The sequence below is a fragment of the Tursiops truncatus genome, chromosome 20, assembly GCF_011762595.2.
Source record: "Tursiops truncatus isolate mTurTru1 chromosome 20, mTurTru1.mat.Y, whole genome shotgun sequence".
NCBI lineage: Eukaryota > Metazoa > Chordata > Mammalia > Artiodactyla > Delphinidae > Tursiops > Tursiops truncatus.
In genome coordinates, this window is record NC_047053.1 from 34,849,639 (window position 1) to 34,875,668 (window position 26,030).

The following is a 26,030-nucleotide window of genomic DNA, read 5'->3' on the forward strand; positions in this document are numbered from 1 at the left end:
GCCTTTCAACACACTGACTGGCCCCTCGAGATCATCTCTGCCTCCACATTCTCCTTGGTCACCTAAGCAGGACTACCCCCAAGGGCTCTCTCTCCCAGGGACCTCACCTAGTGAACGGCAGATGATTTTTAAGTATTCCACTGTAGCCCTCGAATTTCCCTGCTCCTGATTAAAAAAAAAAAAAAAAAAAAAGCCACCTGCCTTTCTCTTCTGAATGTCCCACAAGCTTCTCAAGCTCAACATGGGAACTTTCTTCTCCCAGTTTTATTGAGATATCATTGACATACAGCACCATATAAGTTTAAGGTGTACAGAGTAATGATTTGATTTACATATGTCATGAAATGATTACCACAATAAGTTTAGTGAACATCTATCATCTCATATAGTTACAAAATTAAAGAAATAGAAAAATGTTTTCCTTGTCATAAGAGCTCAGGATTTACTGTCTTAACAACTTTCATATATAACGCACAGCAGTGTTAATTATATTTATCATGTTGTATGTCTCTTTTTTTTTGTGGTACGTGGGCCCCCACTGTTGCGGCCTCTCCCGTTGCGGAGCACAGGCTCCGGACGCGCAGGCTCAGCGGCCATGGCTCACGGGCCCAGCCGCTCCGCGGCATGTGGGATCTTCCCGGACCGGGGCACGAACCCGCGTCCTCCGCATCGGCAGGCGGACTCTCAACCACTGCGCCACCAGGGAAGCCAGACTATTTTATGTTATAACTGAAAGTTTGCACCTCTTAATCTCCCTCGCCTATTTCTCTCCTCCTCTCACTCCCCTCCCCTCTGGCAACCACCTGTTTGTTCTCTGTATCTATGACTCTTGTTTCTGTTTCAACATGGACGTCTTGATCTTCCTCGAGAGCCTGGTCTTCCTCCAGGGATCTATCTCTGTGAACAGCACCATCATCCCCTCGGTTGCTAAAGCTGGAGACTGGGAGTCATGTACTCTCTCTGCCTTACTATTTCCCATCTGCTCCTGTGCCAAGGCAGGTTCATTCTCTCTTTTTAATATTTCCTGAATTGCTCCCCTCTTTTCTTCCCCACTGCTAGCTCCCTTGCCCGAAGCACCAACCTCGCAGTTGGTCTTCCCTGCCTCTCCTTCCAGAACAGACAACCTCCGTAGCTCCCTGATCAGTCCAAATTCCTCAGCCTGGCATTCAAGTCCTCGCATAGGATGTCCCTGCTGTTTCATGGCGATTCTGACCAGAAAGACGCACTCGGTCTGCGGGGGGTGGCGTCTCGCTCAGGTTGCCTGGTGAAGAGGGAAGAGCCCAAGTGTTGATCTAGGCTGGAGCCTTACATTTGTTGTTTTTGGGGTCCCCTTTTGGTGACTGTGCCTCAGTTTCCCCCACTCTCCCAGTGCCTCAGGCGGGGCGACACCCCCGCTCCTGTGGATGGAGCATGTGACGTCCACCTTACCCAATCAGTGATCGCCATTCCCCGGATGGGCCAATCAGAACCAGGGACGCCTGGAGACTCGCCGGATGCTCACGGCATGAGTCTGAAGGTGCGCAGCCGTCTTATCACCGCAAGGAAAGAGTCTTGTGCGAGGAAAGGAGGCACGAGATGGACGGAGAAACTGGGTGGTAGGATGTTGTTTGAATCTCTGCATCAAGCTGTGCCTAGAGCCAGCCCTACCCCTGCACCTTTCACTTCAGACGGACAGTAAATTCCCGTAAACAACCCTGAGTTGGGTTTTCTCCCTTTTACAACATGAGAAATCCGAACTGGTACGCAGAGTGAAGAGAGGGGAGCTCCCAGGTGACTGGCTTCGGAGCCCTCGGCATCATCTTCCAGGAGGTCACCGTGTGATCTCCTGTGGGTCCAGGGTCGACAAATGGAGGCCTGGCTGCCCCGTGCCCCTGGCCCGCACATCTGATGTGGACCGCTGGCATCCCAAGGTGCGTAGGCGTAGAATGAGAACCATCTGGAGTGCTGATTGAAGCCTTAGGCCCTGGGGTGGGGCCGGACCCCTGGAATGTGGACGCTGAGCCCCAGGCCCAGGCCAGAGAGTGTTGAGGGCTTCTCAGGAGGACGACAGGCTCCTGGATGACACAGAAGGACCCCTAGATTCTATGAGTCACTAGAAGATAGGAGGGGGATGGGTGCATTCCCAGACTTTTCCAAAGGGAGCAGTCCCCACCCAGGGAGGAGACCCAATCCCACCTCTCCCAGGAGCCCTTTGGGAATGTTGTTGGAAACAGCCGGAGCAGGAGTTGCCGGGAAGGGAGCACAGGAATGGGGAAGTGCCCAGATGCTGTGGGAAGAGGGCAGGATTGAGTGCCCTGGGAGGAATGGGGACTGAGAGTTGGAAGGTTCCTTAACGTCCTTCCATGACAGAGCCTTAGAAAGATGATCCTGGCCTCGCCTCTGAGACGATTGGAGGATTGGAATAGGTAGAACTGGGGTGTGGAAATTATTGTGGAAAGCCCTAACTTTCAGTGGGGCCTGGGAGGAATCACCCTGCGCGTGGAGATGAACAGCCCCACCCCGGGTCTGCCTGGAGAAGAGGAAGGCCCTTCTCAATGAGGACGTTGCATCAAAGATCCCCAAGGATGTGTGCTGAGAACTGGGGGTCTTTGATAGAGTTGGAGGGTGATCTGGAGCCTGGGGTGGGGCCCAGGGGAGCCTGGTGTAGTTGGGAGGGGTCAGCATGAGGGCGGGGCGTTGGAGGGAGTCAGGGGGCTGGAGGCTGAAGGAGCCCTCCTGGCCTCAGCTCTTCTGAACCCAGATGCCTGGGGACTCAGTCCTGTCCTCTGGCCTTCTGCCCACCAGCTGCCACAAAACTGAGAGGAATCTGCTTTGCATTGTCAGAGGAGCTGCCTCCCCCAGGCATATGGTCAGCAGACCCCACAGCCCAGAGCATCATGGGAGATGTCTTATGACCCCAGATCTGGCTCAGCCCCTTCTTTCCCTGGAGCACAGGCTCAGTGGCCCCCATCAGGCCCCTCCCCTCTGGGTGGAGAGGCCTTTCCTATTGTTCCAAGTCTCATCTCAGCTTCATTGCACAGGATGAAAGAGGGGAGGGAGGCATTAGGGGAAGAGAAGGGGCCCTGATGAGCAGACAAAGATGGTATCATTCTGTAACCTAGAGAATGAAAGAGACAAAGAGTGGAGAGGAGAGAGCCTTGGGGATGGGGAGGGGAGAACAATAGGCCTCGGGCCCAAGCAGACTGATGATACAGGAAGAAGCCAGGGAACACCTATCTGTCCTCTGAGCCCACTGGGGGCTCAGAATGAGGTCTGACTCTAGAGCTAGCTGCCCGATGTAGCAGCCATTAGCCAAATGTAGCTACTGAGCACTTGCAGTGGGTCTAATCCGAACTGGGTTGTGCTGTAAGAATAAAATACACGCTGGATTGTGAAAACTTAGCAGAAAAAAAGTAACATATAATATCAGTAATTTTAAAATGTTGATTATATGTTGAAAAGATATCTTGGATATATTGGGCGGAATAAACTATATTATTATGCTCCTCTCACCTGTTTCTTTTACTTTTGTAATGTGGCTACTAAAAAATTGAAAATCACGTATGTCACTTGCAGTATATTTCTATCGGACAGTGCTACGTTAGACCACGTTCATTCATTTATTCAACAGATTTTTACTGGGTGCTAGCTGTATGCCAGGCAAGGTGCACAGGATTAGATGGTGAGCAAAACCAGACCCTGTCTCTGGTTTCCTGGAGTTTACAGTAATCAAATAATCACTCAGACGGGTGCCTAATTGCAAAGAGAGATAAGTGGTCTAAAGAAAAGGAGTGGAACTTGATGTGCTCTGAACCTGGACTCAAGAAACTTGATTTGTATCCAGAGTGTGGTGAGAGCTTTTCCCCAAGGAAGCACTGAACTGGGAGGTAACTTGAGAAAGAAGGGGAAAGAGCCTTACAGAAAGGACAACCTATGCAAAGGCCCTGTGGCTAGAGGGCCCTGTGGCTTGAAGCTTGGAGAAATGTGAGGGGGCTGGTTTGGGGAAGAGCAGAGACTGAGGAAGAGGACAGCTGGAGCAAGGCGGTGAGTCTGGAGGGATGGGCAGGGGCGTCACGCAGCCTCCGGGGCCACATTAAAGATGGGGAGCCGATGAAGCATTTTTGCCCTTGCAGGGGAATTAGAGAAGGAAGGATGGAGGTTAGGCTGAAGGAGGGCAGAGGGGGTTTCTCCACAATGTGGTGGGGGAGGTACGAATCTCTGGTACGATGTCTTTCAGGCTCTCTGCTCCACTACCCCCAGAAGCCCGAGGCCAGTGTCAGTCACCTCCACATCTCCTACCCAGTCCTGCATGCTATGCGGAGCTTTCTCAATGCCCTCTTCTCGCCATCCCTGTGGCCCATCCTTTACCTCTGACTTCCACCTCCTGGCCCACCTAACCTGCCCACCCTCACCCTCCACACTGCAGCCAGAGCTGGTGCTTTCTAAGATGGAAATCTGTCTACGGCACCCGCTGCTTAATCCCCGTCAGTGGCTCCCCACTGTTCTAAGATTAGTCCAGATGCTTTAACGTGTCTCTTTGTAAGCCCTTCCCCGTCTGGCCCCACTGACCTTCCACTCACTCTCTGGGCTGCAGCACAGGACCCTCCCCAGGCCCCATGGGCTCTATTCTCTCTCTTCAGGGCCTTTGCTGCACTGATTCTTCTGCCAGGAACTCTCTCCTCCCCTGGCTTGTTGACTCCACTTCGATAGGGCTCAGCTTCAGTGTCTCTTTACTGGCAAACCTTCCCTAACCCCTGGTAGGGGTGAGTCTGGGTTGGGGCCCCCACTCACCCCTAGCGTGGCGCTGCACACCATACAGGGGCTGTCTGCTGCCACCCCCTCAAGTATATAAGATCGTGGAAGACAGGAGTTTGTGTCTCCTTATTCCCACAGGCAGCGTCCAGCTCTCCCCCACCTAATTAGAGGCATTTCCCCCATGAGAATGGGGGCTCTTCTAGGATAGGAATTGAGCCTCCCCCACCAGATTAGAGGGATCTTCAAGTCTGGGGCTGTGTCTCCCCTATTAGGTGGGAGGCTTCCTCAAGACAGTCTGTCTCCCCCATCACACTGGGGGTTACCCAAGACCCAGGATCATTTCCTATACCGGCTCTAAATCACTGCCCCCTCCCCGCCACCTTCCTCACAACCCTCACAGCCTGGGGGTGGGAGATGGAAGACAGCTTCCCTCCACCTCATGCCTAACTCTTGGCTGGGGCCCGGCTGGCCCCTCCCAGGATCCCAAGATCAGGAAGGCTTGTTTGCTGTTCTTTCTGGGAAAGCAAGGCTCCCGTGGCATTCCCTAGCAACCACAAGTCAGGCCCATCAGAAGACCTGGCCAAGCCACCAGCAGAGGCCGAGCAGCTCGGACCAGCTGCCAGGCCAGCCTGGGAGAGGGACACAGACCCGGGGCCTGGAACCCTGCAGCTCCCAGACCAGGCAGGGCTCAAAGCCAGGCTGGTAGGAGCTGGGGTTGGGACCTGCCTGGGAGAGCCACAAGGGAGGGGCCTGCCCAACTCCAGGCCGGACCAGCCAGGCTCCCGCCAGGCCATCTGGAGCCAGACCTTGTGTGTGTGCTGGGGGGTGGTGTGCCTCCCAAGCCGTGTGGGTGGCTGCGAGCCGTGGGGTTGTGACCTGGCCCTCCCAGCAAGCCTCTGGCTCCCCTGTGGTCAGTTTCACTTCTGACATCTGGTCAAGTTCACAGCTGGCCAGCTTCCTGCATGGCCGTTTTTACTTTCCCTCTCCAAAGTCTGGCGGCAAGGGCCCCCAGTCCCTCTCTATCCCATTTAAATTAACTCCATGGTGACACGTGTGAATTTGCTGGATTTCTGTTAAAACTTCCCCATTGTGTGTGGGGAAAATAGGACAGGAACTCACTGAGTTGGAAATTATACCCGGGTCCCTGCCCCACACACATAACCCCCCACCAACTCAAACCACGTGTATTTCCAGAAAATCTCTGCATGATTTTCCTTTCTTTGCTATTTAATGTTCATCATTTATGTTTTATGTGTAGGTTTCAGGAGGGCCCAAGAAATGATTACACAGGATGCAAGGGGCAGGTGACAGGGAGGGTGACAAGGAGCCTGGAGTTCACAGCCCCCAGCTGGCGGGGGGAGGGGGCAAAAGGGTTCCACCTCAGCCCAAAGGGAGGCAGGAGGGGCCCCAGAACCAAACACATGCTGAAACATACGTGCAACCTCCGACCCCCTCCCCCACTGCTGGGGAGGAAAAGAAATACCTCAGACTCTGTCCCACTCCCCACATTCACAGGTGAGGGGCCAGCAGGTGAGTTTCCTCCTCCCATCACAGATTCAGGTCAAAGAAATACCATCTACGTACAATGTTCCCAGTGCCTTACACAGGGCTGAGAGACCCCTGGGCTGGGGAGGGGGTGGCTGTCCGTGCACATCCTGGTCAGGGCTCGTTCATGCTAAATAGACAGGGGCGGGGCACACTCATTCCAACATCAAGCAAAACAGAACAGGCCAGGAGGGGCTCCATGGCCCCTTTCCGGTACCAAGCTAGGGAAAAAACAGTCCTTAGTAGGGTTCTCTAAACTTGGGAGAGACCCTCTATGGGCCACAGTCTAACTCAATTCCTTCTTGCTGCATTCCCACGCTGGTCCACTTGTCTTCATTGCAGCCTCCAGGGCCCAGCCAAACCCGTGCTTGCAGGGAAGGGGTGGAACGGGGGAGCATTCCTCCACGTGCAGGCCCTTGGAAGGCAGGCGCCAGCCCAAGCCTCAGCCGTCCTTGGCCTGCCAAACCCGGGGGCGAGGGAAGACAGCGAGTAGAGTTCAATTCCCTTCAATGCTTCTCTGGCAGCTGCCCCAGGAGGATCCGGCCACAGCCCAAGAGGAAGAACTCTTGGAGAGAAGCGAGATTTCTCATCCTGTGTGTGTGTGCCTGTAAATCTGTGTTGCAGGTGGGGTTCCTCAGTCCCCCAGGGCTGACTCCAGGGGAAGATGCTGCCTATACTGGCTCTGGGTCTGTGCTGGGATGGTGGGTACCTACAGATTGGCCACACCACGGATGCCACGCTGACATGCCTGAGGGGACAGGCAGAGGGAAGCAGCACCCCTTGCCACAAACCCCAAACCTGACTGGGGTCAGGATGGGTCAATGGGCCAGGCCTTGGGGGACGCATCCCCTCTCCACAGGGGCTGGACAGGCCTGGACATGGTGAAGGGCAGACTGGGTTTGGCTTCGAGACATTTCCCAGAGGGTCGCCTGGCCCCCCACTCCCTGCAAACCTGAGGCCTGCACCCCTCGTTTCGGGAGACAGCCCATCTTTGGCCTCCCCATTTCTGGGTGGCTTTGGGCAAATCGCTGCCTCTCTCTGGGCCTCACTCTGCTGCTCGTAAAATGAGGGGGATGGACTAGATTTCAAGCCCCTCTTCCAGCTCTATCAAACCTCTGATCCTCTTCCTGTTAGGCCAGAGGGGAGGGGGGAGGGGGGATGAGGGAGGTTGAGGCCACGAAGGTGCTCCCTCGTTCCCCAAGATCACAGTGCAGAGCCCACGGCTCTGGTTCCTCAGTCTCTCCCTCTGAGTCTCTGGGACCCTGTCACGCCCTCAACACCATCCCTGGTGTCAGCCCCCCATGTATGACAACCTGCTAAGGTGGGAGGGGCTGGCCCCCCTAGAAGTGGGGGGAGAAGGCGGCAGGAGGCCTGAGATGGCGACAGGGCAGGGCAGGGTGGGAGAGGCGGCAGGGGCACTTCTGGCGCTGGAGAGGGAGTGTGATCGGAAGCGATGGGGCCACACAGGAGAGTGACAGGGCTGTGGTTTGGGGGCCCGGGCTCCGAGGCCCTGCCCAGAGGCGCGCAGCTCTGACGCTGGCCTGTGGGGTTGGCTGGAACATCAGTCTTCGGAATGTGGGGGCAGGGCAGGGGCTCCCGGGCCGGCTCACACCGGGGACGTGGCCGTGGACTCGCTGCACAGGCTCTCCACAATGTCGGCTCGCTGGATACGGCGCAGGGCGGCCAGGAGGGTGTCAAGGGTGGCGCTGTCCTGGGCAGCCCAGCTGGCCAGCAGGGCGCGGACCGGGCAGGCCTCCTGGGTGAAGGAGTCTATGTGCTCAGGCTGGTAACCCAGCTCACCGGCCAGATGCCGCCAGGTGTCCCCCGCAGAGCCACTGAGCAGCTTCTCCACCTCCTCCCGCTTGGCCAGCGGCAGGCTGCTGTAGAGGCCTCCGTCACCCTTGAGGGCTGCCAAGAACCCAGGGGGAGTCAGGCGCTACCCGCTGGACACCCTTTCCCCCACCGTGGGAGTGGGGGCCTGGAGTAAGACCCAAGAAGGGCTGAGGCATTTCTTCTCCCGATCTGGGGAGGACCCGAGGGTCTAGAAGCAGAGGGATGCCCGAGATGCAGTCGTGGATGTGGGCAGGGCTGTGGAGGCACCTGGGGGATGCTGACTCACCCACAGCTCCAGAACCATCCCTACAACCTAACCTCCTCCCTGCCCACTACCTCCCTCCCGCCCCCAGCAATTAATCAAGGCTCAGGAGACAGGACTTCTGATCTCAGACTCAACTGCAGCAAGTGTACTGGAGCTGGGCTATGGGCCACCGATTAGGGGACATAATTAACTACTTGTTCCCCAGAAGTCCTGGCCAGGAGGCTAATTGCAGCCACTTTGGGGAGTGATTAGCCCTGGGGGACAATTAGCTGGATGAGTCTAGATGCTCCGATTTGTCAAAGCTTCCGTTTCCCAAGTCATCCCCACCGGAAAGGGCCTCTCCTACCCATGCCCTCCGCCCGCCTCTCCCATCATTCCACACAGCAGCCCGCAGCCAGCCCCTCTGCCATCCCTCCTATAGCCTAAGCTTAACCACCCCCGTTCTCCCTGCCTCGCCCCCCCGGCCCGCCGCCCGGCCCCACTGCTTACCCTGGCCTGCAGCTGTCTGTGTGTGGGACTGCTGGTCATGCAGGCTCTGGCTGTCCACAGAGATGCCGCTGTCGCTGTGCAGTTTTTCTCCCTCGGGTGGGGGCGTCTGGTTCACGGGCCGGCTGTTGGCTCCTTGCTTGTTCTGTTTGCAGCTGTTCCACCTGGAACCAGAGGACAGCCCCAGTCACGGGGCTGAGGGGCGCACGGGCCACGCCGCTGAGGTATCTGTGCTCTGGCGTGTGGGTGCCGGGAGCCCAGGGGGTGTCCGTCTGTAACCCCGCGCGCCACGGGAGGCTCTCCTTCCTCTACCTGTCTGCCCCTGGCCCACACCGGAAATGCCGTGACGGCAGAGAGGCACCCAGGGCTTGGTGTGTGCGGCCGGTGTTCAGTAAATGTCCATGGGATGAATGGTGCACAAATAAATACCTTCCTGGAGCTCCACTTTGCCCAGGCTACCCTTCTAAAGTACCCCCACGTGTGTGCAGGGGTATGCACACGGATTCCCTCTGCTGTTATAAGCAATGAGAAGAAATGAAAAACAAAGCAAATGGCCATCGATAGGAGACTGGTTACATAAATTATGATCCGCCCGTATTACTGAACGAGCAATTATAAATAATCAGATTATCTATATGCTCTGAGGAAAGCTCTCCCGAGGGAGATGAAGGGAAAGAGTAAGATGTAGAATATGTATAATGTGATCACATTGATGCTTTAAAAAAAACAAAACCCTGCACGTGTACGAATAGGTTTTCCACACACGTGTTTATAAATGCATAGAAAATGGCTGGAAGGGATCCATTCCAGACGATTCCCAGGAGGACAGGGTAGGATTTGGGGAGATGAAAGGAGGCTTTACTGCTTTTTGCTTTACAAGACATTGGTCTTCTTTGCATTTTCCCCAATAAGCACGTTATTACTTTGATGATTTTTTTTTTTTTTAAGAATGGAAAATGCACTTAAACATTTAAAACGCTTCCTAGGACTTATCCACATCCCGCATTTCTGGCTATGGGCGCCATCAGACCCCACGTGTGACGTGGGAAGGAAGAGATACACGCACACGTACACACGGGTAACGGGGTTCAGGGAATGAGGACACAAGCTGCTGGTAAAGGAAGCTCTGTGTGCAGGGAGGCAGGTGGGGCAGAAGAATGGGGGCGGGGAGGTGCTGGCACCAGGACAGGACAGGGACGATCCCCTTCCGTACCTCCTGTTGACCTGCCACACCCTGGAGTGGAGAAGCTGATGGTAAGTGAGGATGAGCTTGGTTTGGGGTTGAGTTAAAAGCGCGTGTGCGGGGCTTCCCTGGTGGCGCCGTGGTTGAGAGTCCGCCTGCCGATGCGGAGGACGCGGGTTCGTGCCCCGGTCCGGGAAGATCCCACATGCCGCGGAGCGGCTGCACCCGTGAGCCATGGCCGCTGAGCCCGCGCGTCTGGAGCCTGTGCTCCGCAACGGGAGAGGCCACAACAGTGAGAGGCGCGCGTACCGCAAAAAAAAAAAAAAAAAAAAAAAAAGTGTGTGCGTTTTCAGGTCATGGTCGCAGCAAAGCCCTCCTTGAGGGTAAAGATCTGGCTCCCTGGCTCCCGTTCCCCCTCTCACCTCTTGAAGGCGATGTAGGCCACGAGGCCCACAACCACAGCAGCCAGGATGGAGCAGTAGACAGGGATGAGGTTGTCGGTGGTACCTCGGGTCACCACGGGCTGGGAGCTGCCCATCACTGTGGTTGCCACATCTGACACCGTGCTGGTTACGAGGTCTTGATCTGGCGGAACCTCAGGCTCCTGGGTGCCGGCGTCTGTGCTGTCTGAGCCCTCCGGGGGCGTGGCCCGTGTAATCCAGCGGCCAGGGATCTCTGGGAGAAAGGGCTACAGGAGTGAGGGCCCACTCCCCCCGCCCCTCTCCTATGCTCTGACCCTCAGAGCTTCTCCCCCAGCCCCCTCCTTGCCCCAGATGCTTGTATGTCCAGCGGCTACACACAGGAGAGAGGGCTGGGATTGGGTGTATGATGTCACGATGGTGGAGAAGAGCAAGGGCCTAAGAATCAGGAGCGCTGGGTCCCCTTCGGCTCTGCCACTGACTTGCTGTGTGACTCTGGACCAGTCCCTTCAACTCTCAGGACTTCAACTTCCCCATGAATGGAGATATTAAAAGAGACGGTCTTTTAAGTTCCCTTCCATCTTGGGTATAACTGTGATCCTAGAATTCTACTCTGCCTACCCTGGGTACCCAAAAACCCAGCAATGGAGGTAAACACACAAAGAAGAGAGTGGGCCCTAGGACGCCTCCAGCTGGAATCAGGCTTGGGAAATGTAATTTCTCTGGCCACAGTGCCCCAGTGGCGCCGGTCACCCCTGTCCTAAAGAAGGATGAGGGTAATCAGGTCCGGCAGAGGGGTACCGTCCCCGGCACCGGCCCCTGAGAATTGGCATCCAGCCTCCTTTCTAGTCTCTGGTGTCCTGGCTCTAGGCTCGGGCAGGGTGGGGAGGTGCCCAGTTGGCTTGCTTCCCTCTAGCTGGTCCGTGGATAGTGGCTAGCCTCTATTTCCTGCCCTGCGTGGCCCCCACACCGTCTGATCTTGCCACCCAGAGATGACAGTGTCAGATAGCCCAAACCCAACTTGGGAAGGTCGAGGACTGCTGGTGGAGAGAGGGCCCACAGAGCAGGCACTGCCACTGCCTCAGGGGAGGGAGACTGCCCTGCCACCCGCCTAGGTTCTCTCATGCCAGATGGGCACTGCCAGCCTCCCTGCCAGGGGACCCAGCAGCCCCTGGCACAAGTGGGTGGGATTTTCCATTCTGCCACCCAGCCGGGGGCAGTACCTGGGGTTGTGGACTCTGGACGACCTGGAGGTACCTGTCTGGGCAAAGTTGCCTACCCTTTTCCTTCCTCGCTTCCCACACCTGGAGCAGGGAGGGAAAGCAGACAGGACAAGCTGATGGGGTGAAGGGCAGGCACTTTGCTCCCCAGCTCTGCCTCACCTAGCCCCCAGTTTGCCCACCCAAGCTGGAGTCGAAACTGCCCACCGGTTTCCTAGGCCTCCTTGGCTCAAGGCAAAGATGCTTCAAAGGCCCCCCATTTTCAGCACATTCTGAGGAGTAAGGTCCCCACATGTGAATCTGGAATCCATCTGGTTGGCATTTGGGAGGGGGCTGCCATCTGCTGCCCTATCCCACCCCTCCCCCATCTCAGTCCTGGGAAGGAAGGCGTGGAAGAGGTGGGGCAGGGAGTGGAGGAAACACAGCCCTCCTTCTGGCAGCCCCAGACAAGGCGCTGGCCCGGGGAGGGTCTCCTCTTGCCCGGCTAGGGGACTGCGCCAGCTGGAGGGGCAGCCTGAGCCCCGAGGCTAAGGTACAGCTCTGCTCAGCTGACCTGAACCCAGAGGCTGAAGGCATGGCTGGGTGGAGGGTCACTGAAATCAGGCATCACAGAGATTTGAGGGCAGTGGGGAAAAGCCGAGAGACGGCCCAGGCTGAAGACAGCGCCTTCCAGGGCGCTTTCTCCTCGTCTCTCCGATCCTCCGCCCTGTTTGGGGGTGGGGATGAGATCCAGATGTGGCTGTGTCCACTAGCATTCCAACCCACTAAGCCCTGGCAGGTCCTGACAGCCGTTTCCAGAATGGGAGCTGTCAGACTTGGGGGTGGAAAGAGGGCCCAGGTTACTCCTCCTAAATCCAATTTCTTTTGCTTGGGGAGGGGGGCAGGTTCTGCCCCCAGGGTGGGTGAGTCACCATGTTGACACCGGAAGCGTTTATGCAAGGACGTACCCTGCAGTGGAGGGGAGGGGGGCAACCAAGCCACCACAAATCAAATTCCATTTCCTGAAATGTTCCCTCTGCCCTGGAGCTGACATTTACCCGTTCAGAGGCTAGAGGGTGAGGGGAAGAGGGGCAGGGATAAACGCACCCCTTCAGGGTGTCTGGGAAAGTAGAGTGGTATCTGGAAGGAATGTGTGAACCCCAAAAGGCAGAGCCCACCCCTCCCCCAGCCAGCACCTTTCTTTGCTCTAACCGCACCCCTAAGTCCCCCCCACTAGCTGGTGCCGACTTGCCCACAGAAGCGTGCCACCCACCTGCCTGCTGCAGGCGCTGAAACTCCCTCCCTCCTCTGCCCTGCGCCTGACGCTACCTGCCTGTCTCCTGGCCCAGGGCAGTGGCCACCGGAACCACCACATTCTGCACCCCACTTCTCCACCCTGACCCCACATCCCAATGGAGCAAGCTTCACACACACGCCTGGCCTCAGCCCCGCTTAACGGCCCTTTGCGCCCTGAGCTCCCTGCGCCAGAGATCACAGGATGTGGAAGGCTGGCGTGCGTGTGTCAGACTGCAGGCTCCCCACGGCAGGGGATCTATCTCTCCCATCCAACTGGGGGCTGACTGAAGGCAGAGGCTGTGCTGCCCCCACCAGAATGGGGGGATCTCTTGGGAACTAAGTGCTGGGACTGCGTCTCCCTCATCAGACTGGGGCAAAGGCTGTCTCTGTCCCGTCCAACTTAGGGCTCCTGAAGGAGGCACTGCGTTGCCTGCTCAGAGTGAGAGCACCCTGAGGGTTAGGCCCCAAGGGGAAACAGCTGAACGGAGGATAGATAGTAAAGGCATTGTCAATCTCTCCCCCAAGATGGATGTCACCAACCAGGGACCAAAACGGTTCTGCCCTGACTGCCACAGTGCTTCCTCCTCCCATCCCAGGAACTGCCCCTTCTGGCTAAGGAGGGCACACCCAGCTCCCATCCACCCAGGAAGCTGAGGGCCCTCCATGTGCACCTGCCTCATCCTCGGGCTCACAAGCCCCAGGCTTGCTGTTCCGCCTCTATCTGTCCCAAAGCCCCTGTCCGCACGACCTCCTTAGTGTTCCCTGGGTCTAACTTCGTCCTTGACTAAACTGTACCAGTGACTGCTGACCCCTCCCCCACAAGTTGAAGTGAGCCAGCCCCCGGCCCAAACCCACAGCAACAGTGGAAACCGCGTGCAGCGAGGAAACTGAGGTCCAGAAACTGAAGTGACCTCCTTGACGTCGCTCAGATAGTAAGTGACAGGGCAGACTCCATCCCAGGTCCCAGAGCCATAAACCACTGTGGGCCTCAGAGACAAAAGGTCCCAACTCCTGAGGGTCCTCAGACCCCCTTCTCCAGTGCAGAGAGTCTGCCTCAAGGATCAGACGTGTCCTATCTGTCCTATTCGTGCCGCTCATCTACCACCCGTCCAATTCCCAGCCGGCAGCCACAGATTAACAAAGCCCTGGGAAATGAGTGTGGCCTGGGAGGATGAGGATGGCTTAACAAACAGCCCCAAAGGGTAAACAGTGGATAGGGTCCATTGGTGGGAAGGATCGGGAGGGTGTCCACTGGCCCCGCAGAACACGGCAGACCCTTGCGGACGCCGGGGCGCCCCCCACCCCCACCCCGCAGCCCCGACGCTCACCCTCGCACTCGGCGTCGGCCCAGCGCGTGCACTCGCGCAGCTGGCGCTCCGTGTCCTCACACACCGTGCAGGGCAGGCACGGGTCCACGTGGTTGGCCTCGTCGGAGTACGTGCCGTCGGGGCACTCCTCGCACACGGTGTTCTGCTTGTCCTGGCATGAGAACACGAGCCCCGAGCCCGCCTCGCACACGCGGCACGCCTCGCAGTGGCCCGTCGTCTCGTCCTGGTAGTAGCCGTAGGCGCAGCGGCACACGGCGTCGTCGGCCTCCACGCAGGGCGCCGACATGCTCTGCAGCCCCACGCACTCGGTGCACGGTTTACACGGCTCCGTGGCGCTCACCACGTCCGAGAAGGTCACGCCTGAGGACAGACGGACGTGCGGGGGGAGCCGCGCCCCGCGTCTAGCCGCTTGCCCTGGGGGCACTTGGGACGCAGGGGCTGGAGGCCTTGCCGCCGCATCCCGGGACACCCTCGTTCTACCTCGCCCCCTCACTGACTCCCCCGCTTTTCCCTCCGGGCCCGGATCCCCGGTGTGTGAAAGCTGGTGGCACCCGACTGGGAAGGAGGAAGGGGGCCAGGAGCCCGGGGGTCCAGGAGCCCGGGGGTCCAGGAGCCCGGTGCTCCAGGCCCCGGAAGCGTTGGCGCTGAGGTTTCAGGGGGTAACCCAGCTGGTGCCAGTAAATTTCTTAGCAGATTCTCTTAGAGAGTTCCCAGCATGATTAAGGAATAATCTGAGAGTGGTTCCCATCCAGCCCTCCCCACAGGCCAGAGTTAAGCTGTGAACCCAGCCCGGGCAGAGCCGGCCTTCAACAGGCAGGCTCCCACCTCAGCTGCCCTCCCATGCCTCTCTGCACAGGTGGGGGCTCAGGTGTGGCCTGAATGGGAGCGACTAGGGATAGACAACAGAATTTCCCACCCATGGCGCTACCCCAGCTGCTGAAGGGCTTGGCTCTAGAGGGCAGGGATGGGACTCCTGGCAAGAAAGGTACTGCAGGAGGGATTGAAGCTAGAAGGAAGGGAGGACTTGCATATATAGTCCTCTGCTCTTTCAAAGGACATGAAGGGAAGATTTCCAAGCTCACTCTTGATTCACGCTCTCTTAATTAATGGATGTGAGCTCCAGAATAAGGGGAGGGATGCCAGGGTCTTCTCCGCCTTGTGCAAAGAGTGGGGAAGGCACAGAGCCAGATCTTCTTCACCCCTTCCAGCCCAGGGTGGAGAACTCCATGCCAAACTGAATCCAAGAGGATGTATCCTTGCTCCCACGGCAGGAAGAGCACAGATTTAGAACCTGAGAACTGGGGAGGGAGGATTGCTCAGAATGTGGAAACAGGTAGAGAGATTGGGATCCCCATGGACAGAAATCGAGGCTCGCTGTGGGGGTCCTCTCTTAACTTTCTTTAATGCCATCAAGAGACAAGATGGAGCACAGGGTCATTATCTTGGAGGTTGCGGTTGGAACTGCAGAAGCAAAGAAGGAAAAAGCAGAGAAGTAAAAGGGGCAGCAGTTGGGGGGGAAGAGAAGAAAAGACAGAGATGGGCCTGGAGGAAGACTTCAGTTTCAAGTCAGTTCTGGCAGAGGGACTCCTGTGTTTCTCTCCTAGGCATCAGGCAGATCTGGATTCAAAACCTGCTTCCATCACTTTATTAGCTGTGTGACTCTGGGTGTTTTACTTAACCTCTCTGAGCTTTTTTCTTTCTCTGTAAAACAGGGAATAATGTCTCCACTCACAGGGTTGTGATGAGGAATAAGTGAAATTCCTCAGTAGCACGTGACACACAGCAGGGATCCTGTAAAGGTTGGGCCCCCTGGGGTGGGCAATGATCAATTCGATGAACTTCAGTAGCAGGGATATTAGTCAGACATCAGAAAGGACTTCCAAACCAAAACAGCCAAGGCAGGAGGTCCAATTTATACCAGAGGCTCCTATCTGGGTGGCATGTGGCAGCAGGGGTGGGTCTAGTCACATGGGAGGGGAAGGGGAGGGCCCTGCCCATGGGAAAATACAGAAAATTAGCAGCAAACTCCTGGGAGAGGGTTTTGGTGGGTGGGGAAAATGTGGTCTTTTTTGGGCAGAGAATGAAGGCAGGAGCTTAATGGGTTTCCTTGCGGAAACGTTTTGAGGATAGAGGGAAAGTCCACTGGGGTCTCCATCCCATAAAGCGGACTTGTAAAGGCAGCCTGTTAACCCAGCTGGGGTGCGGGGAGGGGGGTGAGGGGGAAGGCGGAAAGGGAGGGGAGTAGAGGGTGGAAGTGGGAGGGAGCATTCCGAGCTGGTCTCTGCTCCTGTCTCCCCTCCCCTTCCCCGGAGATGCCCTCTCTCAGCCTCTTCTATCCCACCGCTTGTTTTGACAGAAGGGACTGGGGTCCCATCCTGGGAGACTTCGGGTCCAAAGAGAAGAGGCCCTGGGCGGAGTCTAGGAAATAAGAGAGGCAAACGTGGGAGGTTCCAGGGTAGCTGATGGTTGGCCAACCCTGCCCTGGGATGGAAAGAAACCCTGTTAGGCCAGGACCAGGGAGGCGGCCAGATGGCAAGGTAACAAAGGCATTATGGGATGTCCAGCCTCCCTACCTGGCATCCCTCCGCTGGGGGATGGAGTTACAGGATCCACTAGTACAGAAGTAGGACAACAGAGTGTTTGGGACACCAAAGAGTTGGGGCTGCCTGCAGGACAGATGGGCTGTGTGCAGTGAGGTGCCTCGAGGTAGCGGTGGTGGCGGCGAGGCATTCAAAGGTAAGACAGGCTGGCGGGGGCGTTCAGAGTTCCCAGTTCCTGTAGCCTTGTCCCCAACATGATTAAAGAACAATCTGGGTAGAACTCCCACTGGCCCTCCAGGTGGGCATTGAGTGCCAGGTAGAAGGCAAGATCTAACTGTCAACAGGAAAGGTTTCCAGGCAGAGTCAGGAAAAGGGCCCATGGCCTGAAAGCAACAGAAGGGGCGGAGTGAATCCAGCAGAGATGAGACTCCCGAGTCAAGCGCAAAGAATTTCAGACCCCAGACCTGCCATCTTTCTGCCTCCCTCCTCCAGCACCTCTGGAAGATGGGGTTCTCTGCCCTCCCCAAGGAAATCCCAGGTAGGAATGGCCACAGCGCCCCTCCCCCCTCTCGCACCCGACATCGCCCCCCAGTAAGGACATCCCTGTGGTGCTCCAACCGCCGTCCCTGCTGCCTGGGGAAAGCTCTGCTTCCTCCGTCAGAGCTGGAGAACAGCTGGCCCCGGGGGGAGGGTTAGCCACGCCCTCCCAGGATCCCCCAAGGTCAGTGTCCAGGGCAGCCAGGATTTGACCCTCCTCCCCTCCCCACAAACGCACCAAGGGTAAGTGGCAGCCATCGATTTTGCAGTGCAGATGATATTTTTAGCTGGTTTTAGCATCAGCTACTCCTCCCTCCTGGCCACACTCTTCTACCAGGCCTCTCTACTTGGGGGCTGGGAAGGGGCACAGCCTGGGGATCCCCCATCTGGTCCCCCTCCTCCCTCCGCATACTTCCCTCATCCATTCTGAACTTCCCCTCTCTGCCTCCTATGCTGGGTCAGACCCACTTCTGGCACCCATACGGTTGTGGGCAGGAGTCCCTGCCAGGGCGCAGAGCACTTGGAAGGCCTCTACTGGGCATGCCCTCCAGCCCCCTTGCCCCCGCTTCCATTCCGCTCCCCTCCCCCCACCGGACACCCTATACTCACTGTCCAGGCAGGGCTCACACACGGTCTGGTTGGCTCCGCAAGGCTGGGCCACGCCCTCGCCCAGGTTGCAGGCTTTGCAACACTCACCGCTGCGGGTGTACAGGCCCGTGGGACACACCTCCTTGGCACCTCCAAGGGACACCTGGGTGGAGGAAGACCAGAAGGTCAGACTGGCAAGGGAAAGGGGACAGGGTGGACTCCGAGGGAGCAAACACCCCCTCCTGCAGCCTTCTATTGGAACCACCTGGGCTGGGATGAGCTCACCAGGGAGGCATTTGCCACTTGAAAGCTGATGGGGAAGAAAGGCAGAGCGGGAGAGCAGGGCCCTGCAGGCTGCTAGGGGTGTGAGATCAGAGCTTCAGATGCTGACCTTCTGCAAAGTTCATCTTGGGGTTACAGTAACTCCTGGAATCCCAAGGATACACCATGTGGGGAAGGCAACCTGAGGCCCAGCAGAGGGCCTTTGGGCAGCAGTCAGGAACCAGCAGGCAGGTTGCAGCTTACACAGGGCTCCCAGCCAAGGGGGCAACTAGAAGCTGAAATCTAGTCCAAATGCCGCTTGCTAAGCTGCACATCTCCAGGGATGCGTCTACCCAGAGGGGAGTCTTTTTCTATCAAAGTCTAGCAGGGCTCTACTCCTCACCCTTAATCCTACCATTCCACATATTAAGTATCAAATGGGAGGTGTCCAAGAACAGAAGCAGAGGGGTGGGACCTTGGGTTCAAATCCTGGTTCTGCTCTGGGAGTTCTGACCTTCTCGGCTTTCCTGCTCTGAGTCTTCATCTCTCTAGACCGATAGAGATGGAGACAGCTCAGGGCCAAAGCAAATGACCAGCCGGTCATCGAGAGTCTGGCGCCAAGACAGGAGAAAAGTACGCCTGTTACCAATATGAGAAAGTGGCTGCTCTCACCACCCAGCAACCCCGCTCCCCCAGGGTTTGATTTCCGGCCACCAGCCCTCCCCTCTCCCTGCGCCCCATGCAGCCAGTGGGAACAACACTGCAAACAGGGGAAAGGAGAGTCAGATTCCCGCCGCCGAGGCATCTTTGCTCATGGATGGAATGATTTAGCACCAGATTCCCTAGAGGGAGGGGTTGCGGGCAGATTGCTTTATATTTCTGTTCCTTAAAAAAAATCTTAATGTCTAATAAAACTCCAAAGCCTGTTTCCCTGGCTCCAGACCGTGTAGCTCCCATTTGATGCTCAGAGGAAGTATGGTTTCTTGGATCATGGGACTAGAGAGGAGCTGTAAAGGTCATTTTGGGCATTTCTCTGCTTCCATGTTGGCCAGATCACGGCCCAAAACACTCCTTTCCCTTCAGTCCTTTCTAATATCCTGAGGTCTCAGTAGGGTTTGGTGGAGGCAGGGGGATGGACAGGTTGGATCAGTCTAGGAGGCAGCCTATGGTCCTCAAGAAACCGGTGGGGAGGGTGCAGGCAGCAAAGGAGGGGAACCTTGGGTGTTGCCACCATCTCCTCCCAGGTGGCAGGAACACAGTGCTGGGAACATCTGTAGACCAGAAGCCTAGGGGCGGGGGGTAGTCCCAGATACAGGCTTTCCCCCGGGAGGTGAGCAAGGTTCCAGAAAGGTCTGTTCAGATTTCTTTTCATCCTTCAGGGCTCTGCTTAAATGTCACTTCATCAGGGAAGTGGTCCTGTGGCCCAGCCCCTCCCTGATCTGACAAATCAGGCAGAGTTGCCCTGTCACATGTCCCCCCTGTTCACTCTTCTTGTCTGGTCTGACACTCTACAGAGGCCCCCACTGGACTCTCAGGTCACTGAAGGCAGGGACTGTGGTCACCTCAGTGCCTGAGACGGTACCTGACACGTATTAGGGACCCAACATGTATACTTATGGAATTTAAGAACATAACACAATATGGCCTCAATTAACTAGAACTCCAGGGCCTGACTTTCTGGATACCTGAGTTTCTGGAAAGTCATGGCTTTGCTGTTCTTCTCACCTAATGTTTTTCACTTTAACCACGGGGGCTGCACCTTCCTCTGTCTCTGGAACGTACCTTCACGGTTTCCCCATGACTCAGGGACTCAATATTTACATCCGTGAGTATTCCGGGAGGCAATGCAGCGGAGCCCTGTGTTCTTTATCCCAAATTACCACACCTTTGTCAAGAGAGTTCTCCTGTCAGCTTTTCTTATAGTTTTTTCTGCCTCCTCCCTTCCTGTTAAAGTATCAGTTTTCAGTTCTTCCTGCTGCCAGTGTGACCCGAGTGGCCCTCCCCAGTCTTATTTATTAGGTCGAATTGAATTTTAGAAAGTGTGTAACTAGCCCTGGGAGGAAGGTGATTAAAGTGAGTGTAAGGAGTATGGGAACCAGGAGGGGGCCGTTCTCAGAGTAAAAAGTCTACCTTCCTCCTCAGCTGCCTTCATTGCTCTGAATCCTGGTTCACAGCTTAGAGCTGGGTGACCTGGGACAGGTTTTGAATTTCTCTGTGCCTCAGTTTCTTCATCATTAGGTAACCACGACAGTACCTGCCTCAGAGAGTTGCGGGAGGCATTAAATAAATGAGTGTTTATTCACTTTGGGACCCCTCTTTTCTCTTTTCCAAGGTCTTCTGTGGCTTTTGGCTGTGTTCCAGTTAGTTGAGGTCAGTAGAGACCTGGGCTCCAGATAACTGAGGCAATCTGACTGTGGCAGTTGTGGGCAGAGTGGGAGCCTCGCGCAAGCCCCTCTTCTCAAAGCCTGCTCTCCCTGCTGCAGCCCGTGGTCCTCTCTCTTCTCCAAAGTCTTGCACTTGGGAGTCCAGGCCACATAATTAGTAACCATGTGTTTCCTGTGCTTGTTTTGTTTTCTATTTCAAAACATTCCAGATCTGCCACTTAGTAGTATGCTACTTGGGGTAAATTCTCAATCTCTCTAAGCCTCAGTTTTCCCACCTAAAACGTTGGGTTGGTGATACCTACTGTCCAGGTTTCTGTGAAAATTAAAAGAAATAATTTATGCAAATCTGTCTGATGCATAGTTGGATTTCAATAAATGTTGGTTATTAAAGAAGTATCTTTTTTTTTTTAAGAAGATGTTGGGGGTAGGAGTTTATTAATTAATTTATTTACTTTTGCTGTGTTGGGTCTTCGTTTCTGTGCGAGGGCTTTCTCTAGTTGTGGCAAGCGGGCCCAGCTGCTCCACGGCATGTGGGATCCTCCCAGACCAGGGCTCGAACCCGCGTCCCCTGCATTAGCAGGCAGATTCTCAACCACTTCGCCACCAGGGAAGCCCTAAAGAAGTGTCTTGTCTTAGGGAGAGTGAGCTGGTGAGCCGGGGGGTAGGTAGTGGGAGAGGAAAGTTGAGCCATCCCCAAACAGGGGAAACCATCTCAGAGTAGGCAGGATAGAAATGAAGAGAGACCCACCAAGAAGCGTCTGAAGAGGGTATGGGGACCAAAGGAGGATGGAGAACTGCTAACTAATTCAACTACTGACTGAGCACTAAACTAAGAGTTTCCAATGAGACATCGTCCCTGACCCCTGAGATGAGCCACAGTCCCATGAGGGAGAGGAAATATCACCCCGAACAACTGCTCCAGAAGCCGAGGAGGAAAGACTTGAGGGATTGCCTTCATCCCCTGTCTGACAGCTGTGGAAACTGAGGCCCACAGAGGTCACTCTGCTAAGCGGCCTGATACACCAATCTGGCCACAGCCTCTATGGGTCCAAGGCCAGGCAATCTTGGGAAGCAGGGAGGGATGACTAGGATTCAGGCTAATTGCTCCAAAATGATCAACTTATCAAAATGATAGGCACATTTGCCTGAAAGTTATACTTATTACACTTATTCCATTGTTTAGAATGTTTGCAATTTTTGGGGGGGGGTTGCCATATCCAGGCTTTCTAGAAACTAAGGTGGAAATATCCTTCGGTTAATTGACTTTTTTTAAAAATAAATTTATTTATGTATTTAATTTACTTTTGGCTGCATTGGGTCTTCATTGTTGCACGCAGGCTTTTCTCTAGTTGCGGCAAGTGGGGGCTGCTCTTCGTTGTGGTGCGCGGGCTTACTGCTGTGGCTTCTCTTGTTGCAGAGCATGGGCTCTAGTCACACGGGCTTCAGTAGTTGTGGCAGGCGGGCTCAGTAGTTGTGGCTCGCGGGCTCTAGAGCGCAGGCAGTAGTTGTGGCGCACGGGCTTAGTTGCTCCGCGGCATGTGGGATCTTCACGGACCAGGGCTCAAACCCGTATCTCCTGCATTGGCAGGCGGATTCTTAACCACTGCACCACCAGGGAAGTCCTGAATTGACTTTTAATAATTAAATTTTAAAAACTGGACAAAACAGAAAATACACCAAAATAGTTTAGAGAATTTGAAACTATAGGAAGGCTTCAGTGTGATGAGTCCTATCCATTCACAACAGCTTCAGCAAAAGGTTCCTTAGGTGAATGGAGTCATTGGCCACCATCATGGGGTTGGCGAGTTTTCAAATATGCAAAGGGTCTTTTGAGACCAATGCAAGCCCTGGGGAGGCACTGGCACATGTCCCCCACTCCTTTAGATGGGGTGGATTTGGGGTCGGAGACAAGAGCTAATTACTGAGGAGGATGCTGCATAAGACTTTGAAAGGGGGCAGGGGTCTGAGTGGGGGGTGAAGGGGCTCAGTTATAAATTTGTGGTGCCAGGAGCATAGGACACGATGTAACCTCCAGGTCTAGTGGTGGTTCAAGGCCACGTGTCCTTCCGTGATCTGGAAGGTTGGGTGGGGGTATGCCTGGCATAAGGAGGAAAGAGTAAACTCCAAGCCAAGCATCCTGGGTTCCAACAAGGGCGCCACCATAGTAACTGGGGGGCTTGGTTTCGTGCCTGAAGATTAGGGAGATTCAGCTCCCTCAACTGTCAAATGGGAATAACTAGATTTACTCTGCTGGGGCCTTATACGGATTAAATAACACAAGCGAAATTACCCAGGGCAGTGCGTGGCACACGGTAGGCACTCAACCAGTTTTATTATTCCCGCTTCCCCACCCCGCACCCCCAGGGAAGAATCTAGGCGCGGGAACGGGATCAGACTGGTACAGCAAGGCGGGGACCCCTTCCCTCCCGGCGTCGCCTCCCCCACCCGGCCGCTCCCGTCCTCGCATTTGCTGCCCTCGCTGCATCCCTATTAGGCGCATTAGCCAGCCCGGCGGCTCCGGTTACAGACGTCTGAATGACAGAGTGCCTCCATTACCGGCATGGCCCGCCAGCCGACCCGCCGGGACGCGCTCTGGTTTCAGCACTCTCGCCGCGGCCCAGGAAGAAACTCGGACCGCTGCGGTGCGCAGCGCCAGCCCATAGACAGCAGCCCCGCGGCAAGGCGGAGGCGAGAGCCGCAAGGGCTGCAGGCGACAGATTCTGCGCTGGGTCCACCTTCCCGAGCCCCCAGGCCCTCCACCCCCAGATCCCCTCCTTCCTCGCCTTTTCTTTATTCGGGGGACACTCTCCAGCCCAGATCCGGAGCCCATGCCCTCGCCCCTCCAGGATCCTCACAACTGGCCGCCCCAGTCCCCCCTCCATGCCTCCCACCCCCGCCCCAGACGAGATGCATCTCTAACTCGCGGCGTTAGTCAGCAAACGTGCCCGCAGTCACTCCCAAATCTCCGGACGAAGCCGGAGGTACTGCTATCCCACGGAAACCAGGCTGAGCTTCAGGGATGGGGCTAGTGCCCGGAAGGGGTCTCTGCTCATCCCAGCCCCCATATTCCGCCGGCCTGACTCTGGGGTTGGTGTCACGCCCGCCTGCCGCCAAGACACGCAGCTCTTATCCCGAGCTGGATCGCCGGTCTGCCCCTTAAGAGGTACGGGGAGTACTGAGCTGGGAATCAGGTGAGGGGCAGTCTAGCTAGGATTCCGTCTCAACTCGCTTGTGGGATCTTGACCAATTGGTTTAATCTCCCAGAGCCTCAGTCTCCTTGTCTGTAATGGGGATTTGGGGGCGCAATGCTCAGATGAGAGATGAAGATGGCAGGGAGAGTGAGGACACCTCCTCCATTGCCAAACCTTCCAGGGCACTCCCTTCATGGCCACACAGCGGGTCACGTCTCCTGAATGTCTTGTCAGAACTACCGGGCGGATTTCGATGCTTACGAGGACCCACAGTCCTTTGCCGAGACAGAATCCGAGGCGCCTGAGCGCCTCCGTCTTGTTCGGTGCCCGGCGTCCTTCATCGAAAGCTGGGCGGGGCGCGGGCGGAATCCCGACCCGCCTGGGCGCGGAAACGGAGCCAATCATCAGCGCGGCGCTCGGGCCGCTTAACTGGGGGTCTGGGTGGCGGGTGCGGCGCGCAGCCCCAGTCGCGCGGGGAGCTGCGATGGTTCAGCCCTCGCGCCGCAGCGCCTCCTGCGGGTTGCCTTCGCCTGCGCGACCCCCGGCTGCGCGCTGCCGGGACCGTCCCCACTTTGCGCGTCCCGCCTCTCTGCACCCCGAGAAGTGGTGGCGGCGAGAACCCGTCGGACGACGCTTGCTCCGTCCCATCCGGTCCGTGGCTTTGCTTCAAACCGCGAGAATAAGTGCGTAGGAGAAGCCCACTAGCCGCGGGGGAACCCGGGAAACGGGTTCGCCCCGGCGAAGTGGGCACTCCCTTCCCAGCCTCGGACCCCAAGCCGCAATTCCCCGACCCCGCTAGGCCGCGAGAAAGAGCGCGCGACACGCGCGGGAAGCAGCTGTGCTTCAGCTCTCTCTTCTCGTCCTACTGTCTCTTGGCGGACAGGTCGGGGTCCGCTCTCCCTTCTCCGTCCCTTCATTTTGCTTCCATCTCTCTACCTCCCTCGCCGTCGTCCCTTTTCTGCCGTCCCTAACCTACTTCTCTCTCTTCAACAGAGCCCCCCTCCACGAACCTCCCCCTCCCACGCCCCTCCCCCCATTGTCTGGCCGGTCCTCATTGTCCGATGCCCGGTCCCCTTTGCCTCCAGTCCCTCCATCCTCCTCTTACATTGTTCCATCCCCTCGTCCCCGGTTCCCCACCCCAACCACACTCTCTCCTCACTTCTCTAGTTCCCGTCCCATTCCTCCTGCTTCTTTAGCCTGGGTTCCGTCCCACGACCCTCCAGAAATCAAGATGCTCAGGGGGAAAGTCGCCTCGAGCTCCCAGCATTCAAGCGCCCTCTTCCGAAGAACCCAGGCATCCGAGAGCCCCACGACTCGCTCCTGAGAGACCCCTCCCAGCTCCTCCACACACACACCCCCATGGTACATGAGGACCCGCATAGGTGCGCCCCTCTTGTCCGCATCTCTACCCTGAATCTCTGGGTCGCCTCTTCGTTCTGAGAACCTTAGGCGCTCCTCCGTGGATACTGGCATCGGCGCTCCTCTCCCGCCATCCACCCCCAGCATCTGGGATCCCAACGCTCTTTTCTCTTTTCCCTCGGGAAAACCTGAACTCCTTGGGGTTCCGGTCCCGGGAAAGGGAGCGGGCTCCCCTCCGGCTAGCACTCACCCCCAGGAGCAGCAGCAGCAGCAGGCGCGGCCCGTCCATGGCGCAGCCGGCAGCACCTGCCCCCATCGCCCGCCTCCCGCGGCAGCGCTCGGCTTCCAGTTCAGCCCTCTCAGCGGACAGACACGGCTGCGCTGCGCTGCGCTCCAGCGTCCGGCCCGCAGACCTGGCGGAGGCTCGGCTCCCTCTGGATGCTAGCGGGAGGTGCTGGGAGAAGCCAGTGCGTCGGCCCCGCCTCCTCCCCGCCCAGCCCGCCCACCCCCCGGAACCGCGCCCGCCCTCCCCGCAGTCTCCGGGCGGGGAGAGGAGGGAAGGGAGAGCGTACGGGGAAACGCTCCCGCGCGTCCCGGCCCTCAAAGCCTATCCCCCACCCCGCCCCGCTACCCGGCGCCCGGGCCGCGCTATTGCGCGTCCGTCCCGCATGCTGTGGGCTCGAGTCGTCCCCACTGCGGCTCCCTTGGGCTGCGGCCCCTCTCACGGTTCACTCTCTTGCCCATCTTCTCCTGCCTCCGGCTTCAGCTTCTTCCCCGGTGCCCTGCTCCCTACCCAGCTTTTATCAGCAATAATGCCCACTGCCCGCCCGCCTTTCATCTCCTGGTCTATACCCCACCCCTCCCTCTGCCCCAGTGGGGGGT

At 56.9% G+C, this 26,030-nt stretch overlaps 1 protein-coding gene across 1 annotated transcript; it reads right to left on the minus strand.

The window, feature by feature from the left end:
• Positions 1-258: 258 nt before the first annotated feature.
• NGFR (nerve growth factor receptor) lies at positions 259-25,748 on the minus strand. Its single transcript, XM_033848131.2, has 6 exons — positions 25,399-25,748; positions 17,975-18,116; positions 14,289-14,648; positions 10,469-10,721; positions 8,867-9,027; positions 259-8,187 (listed from the first exon to the last, which is right to left on the minus strand). Exons 1-6 carry the CDS (start codon positions 25,462-25,464, stop codon positions 7,886-7,888), a joined length of 1,284 nt encoding a protein of 427 aa, XP_033704022.1. The 5' UTR covers positions 25,465-25,748; the 3' UTR covers positions 259-7,885.
• Between the last annotated feature and the right edge of the window lie 282 nt (positions 25,749-26,030).

Coding starts and splice junctions, on each gene's coding strand:
- NGFR (XM_033848131.2), bottom strand. CDS start 25,464: ATGGGGGCAGGTGCTGCCGGCTGCGCCATGGACGGGCCGCGCCTGCTG. Junction 18,117..25,398: donor TGCTGCTGCTGCTCCTGGGG/GTGAGTGCTAGC, acceptor TCCTCCACCCAG/GTGTCCCTTGGAGGTGCCAA. Junction 9,028..10,468: donor GCCTACATCGCCTTCAAGAG/GTGAGAGGGGGA, acceptor CTCTGGTTCCAG/GTGGAACAGCTGCAAACAGA.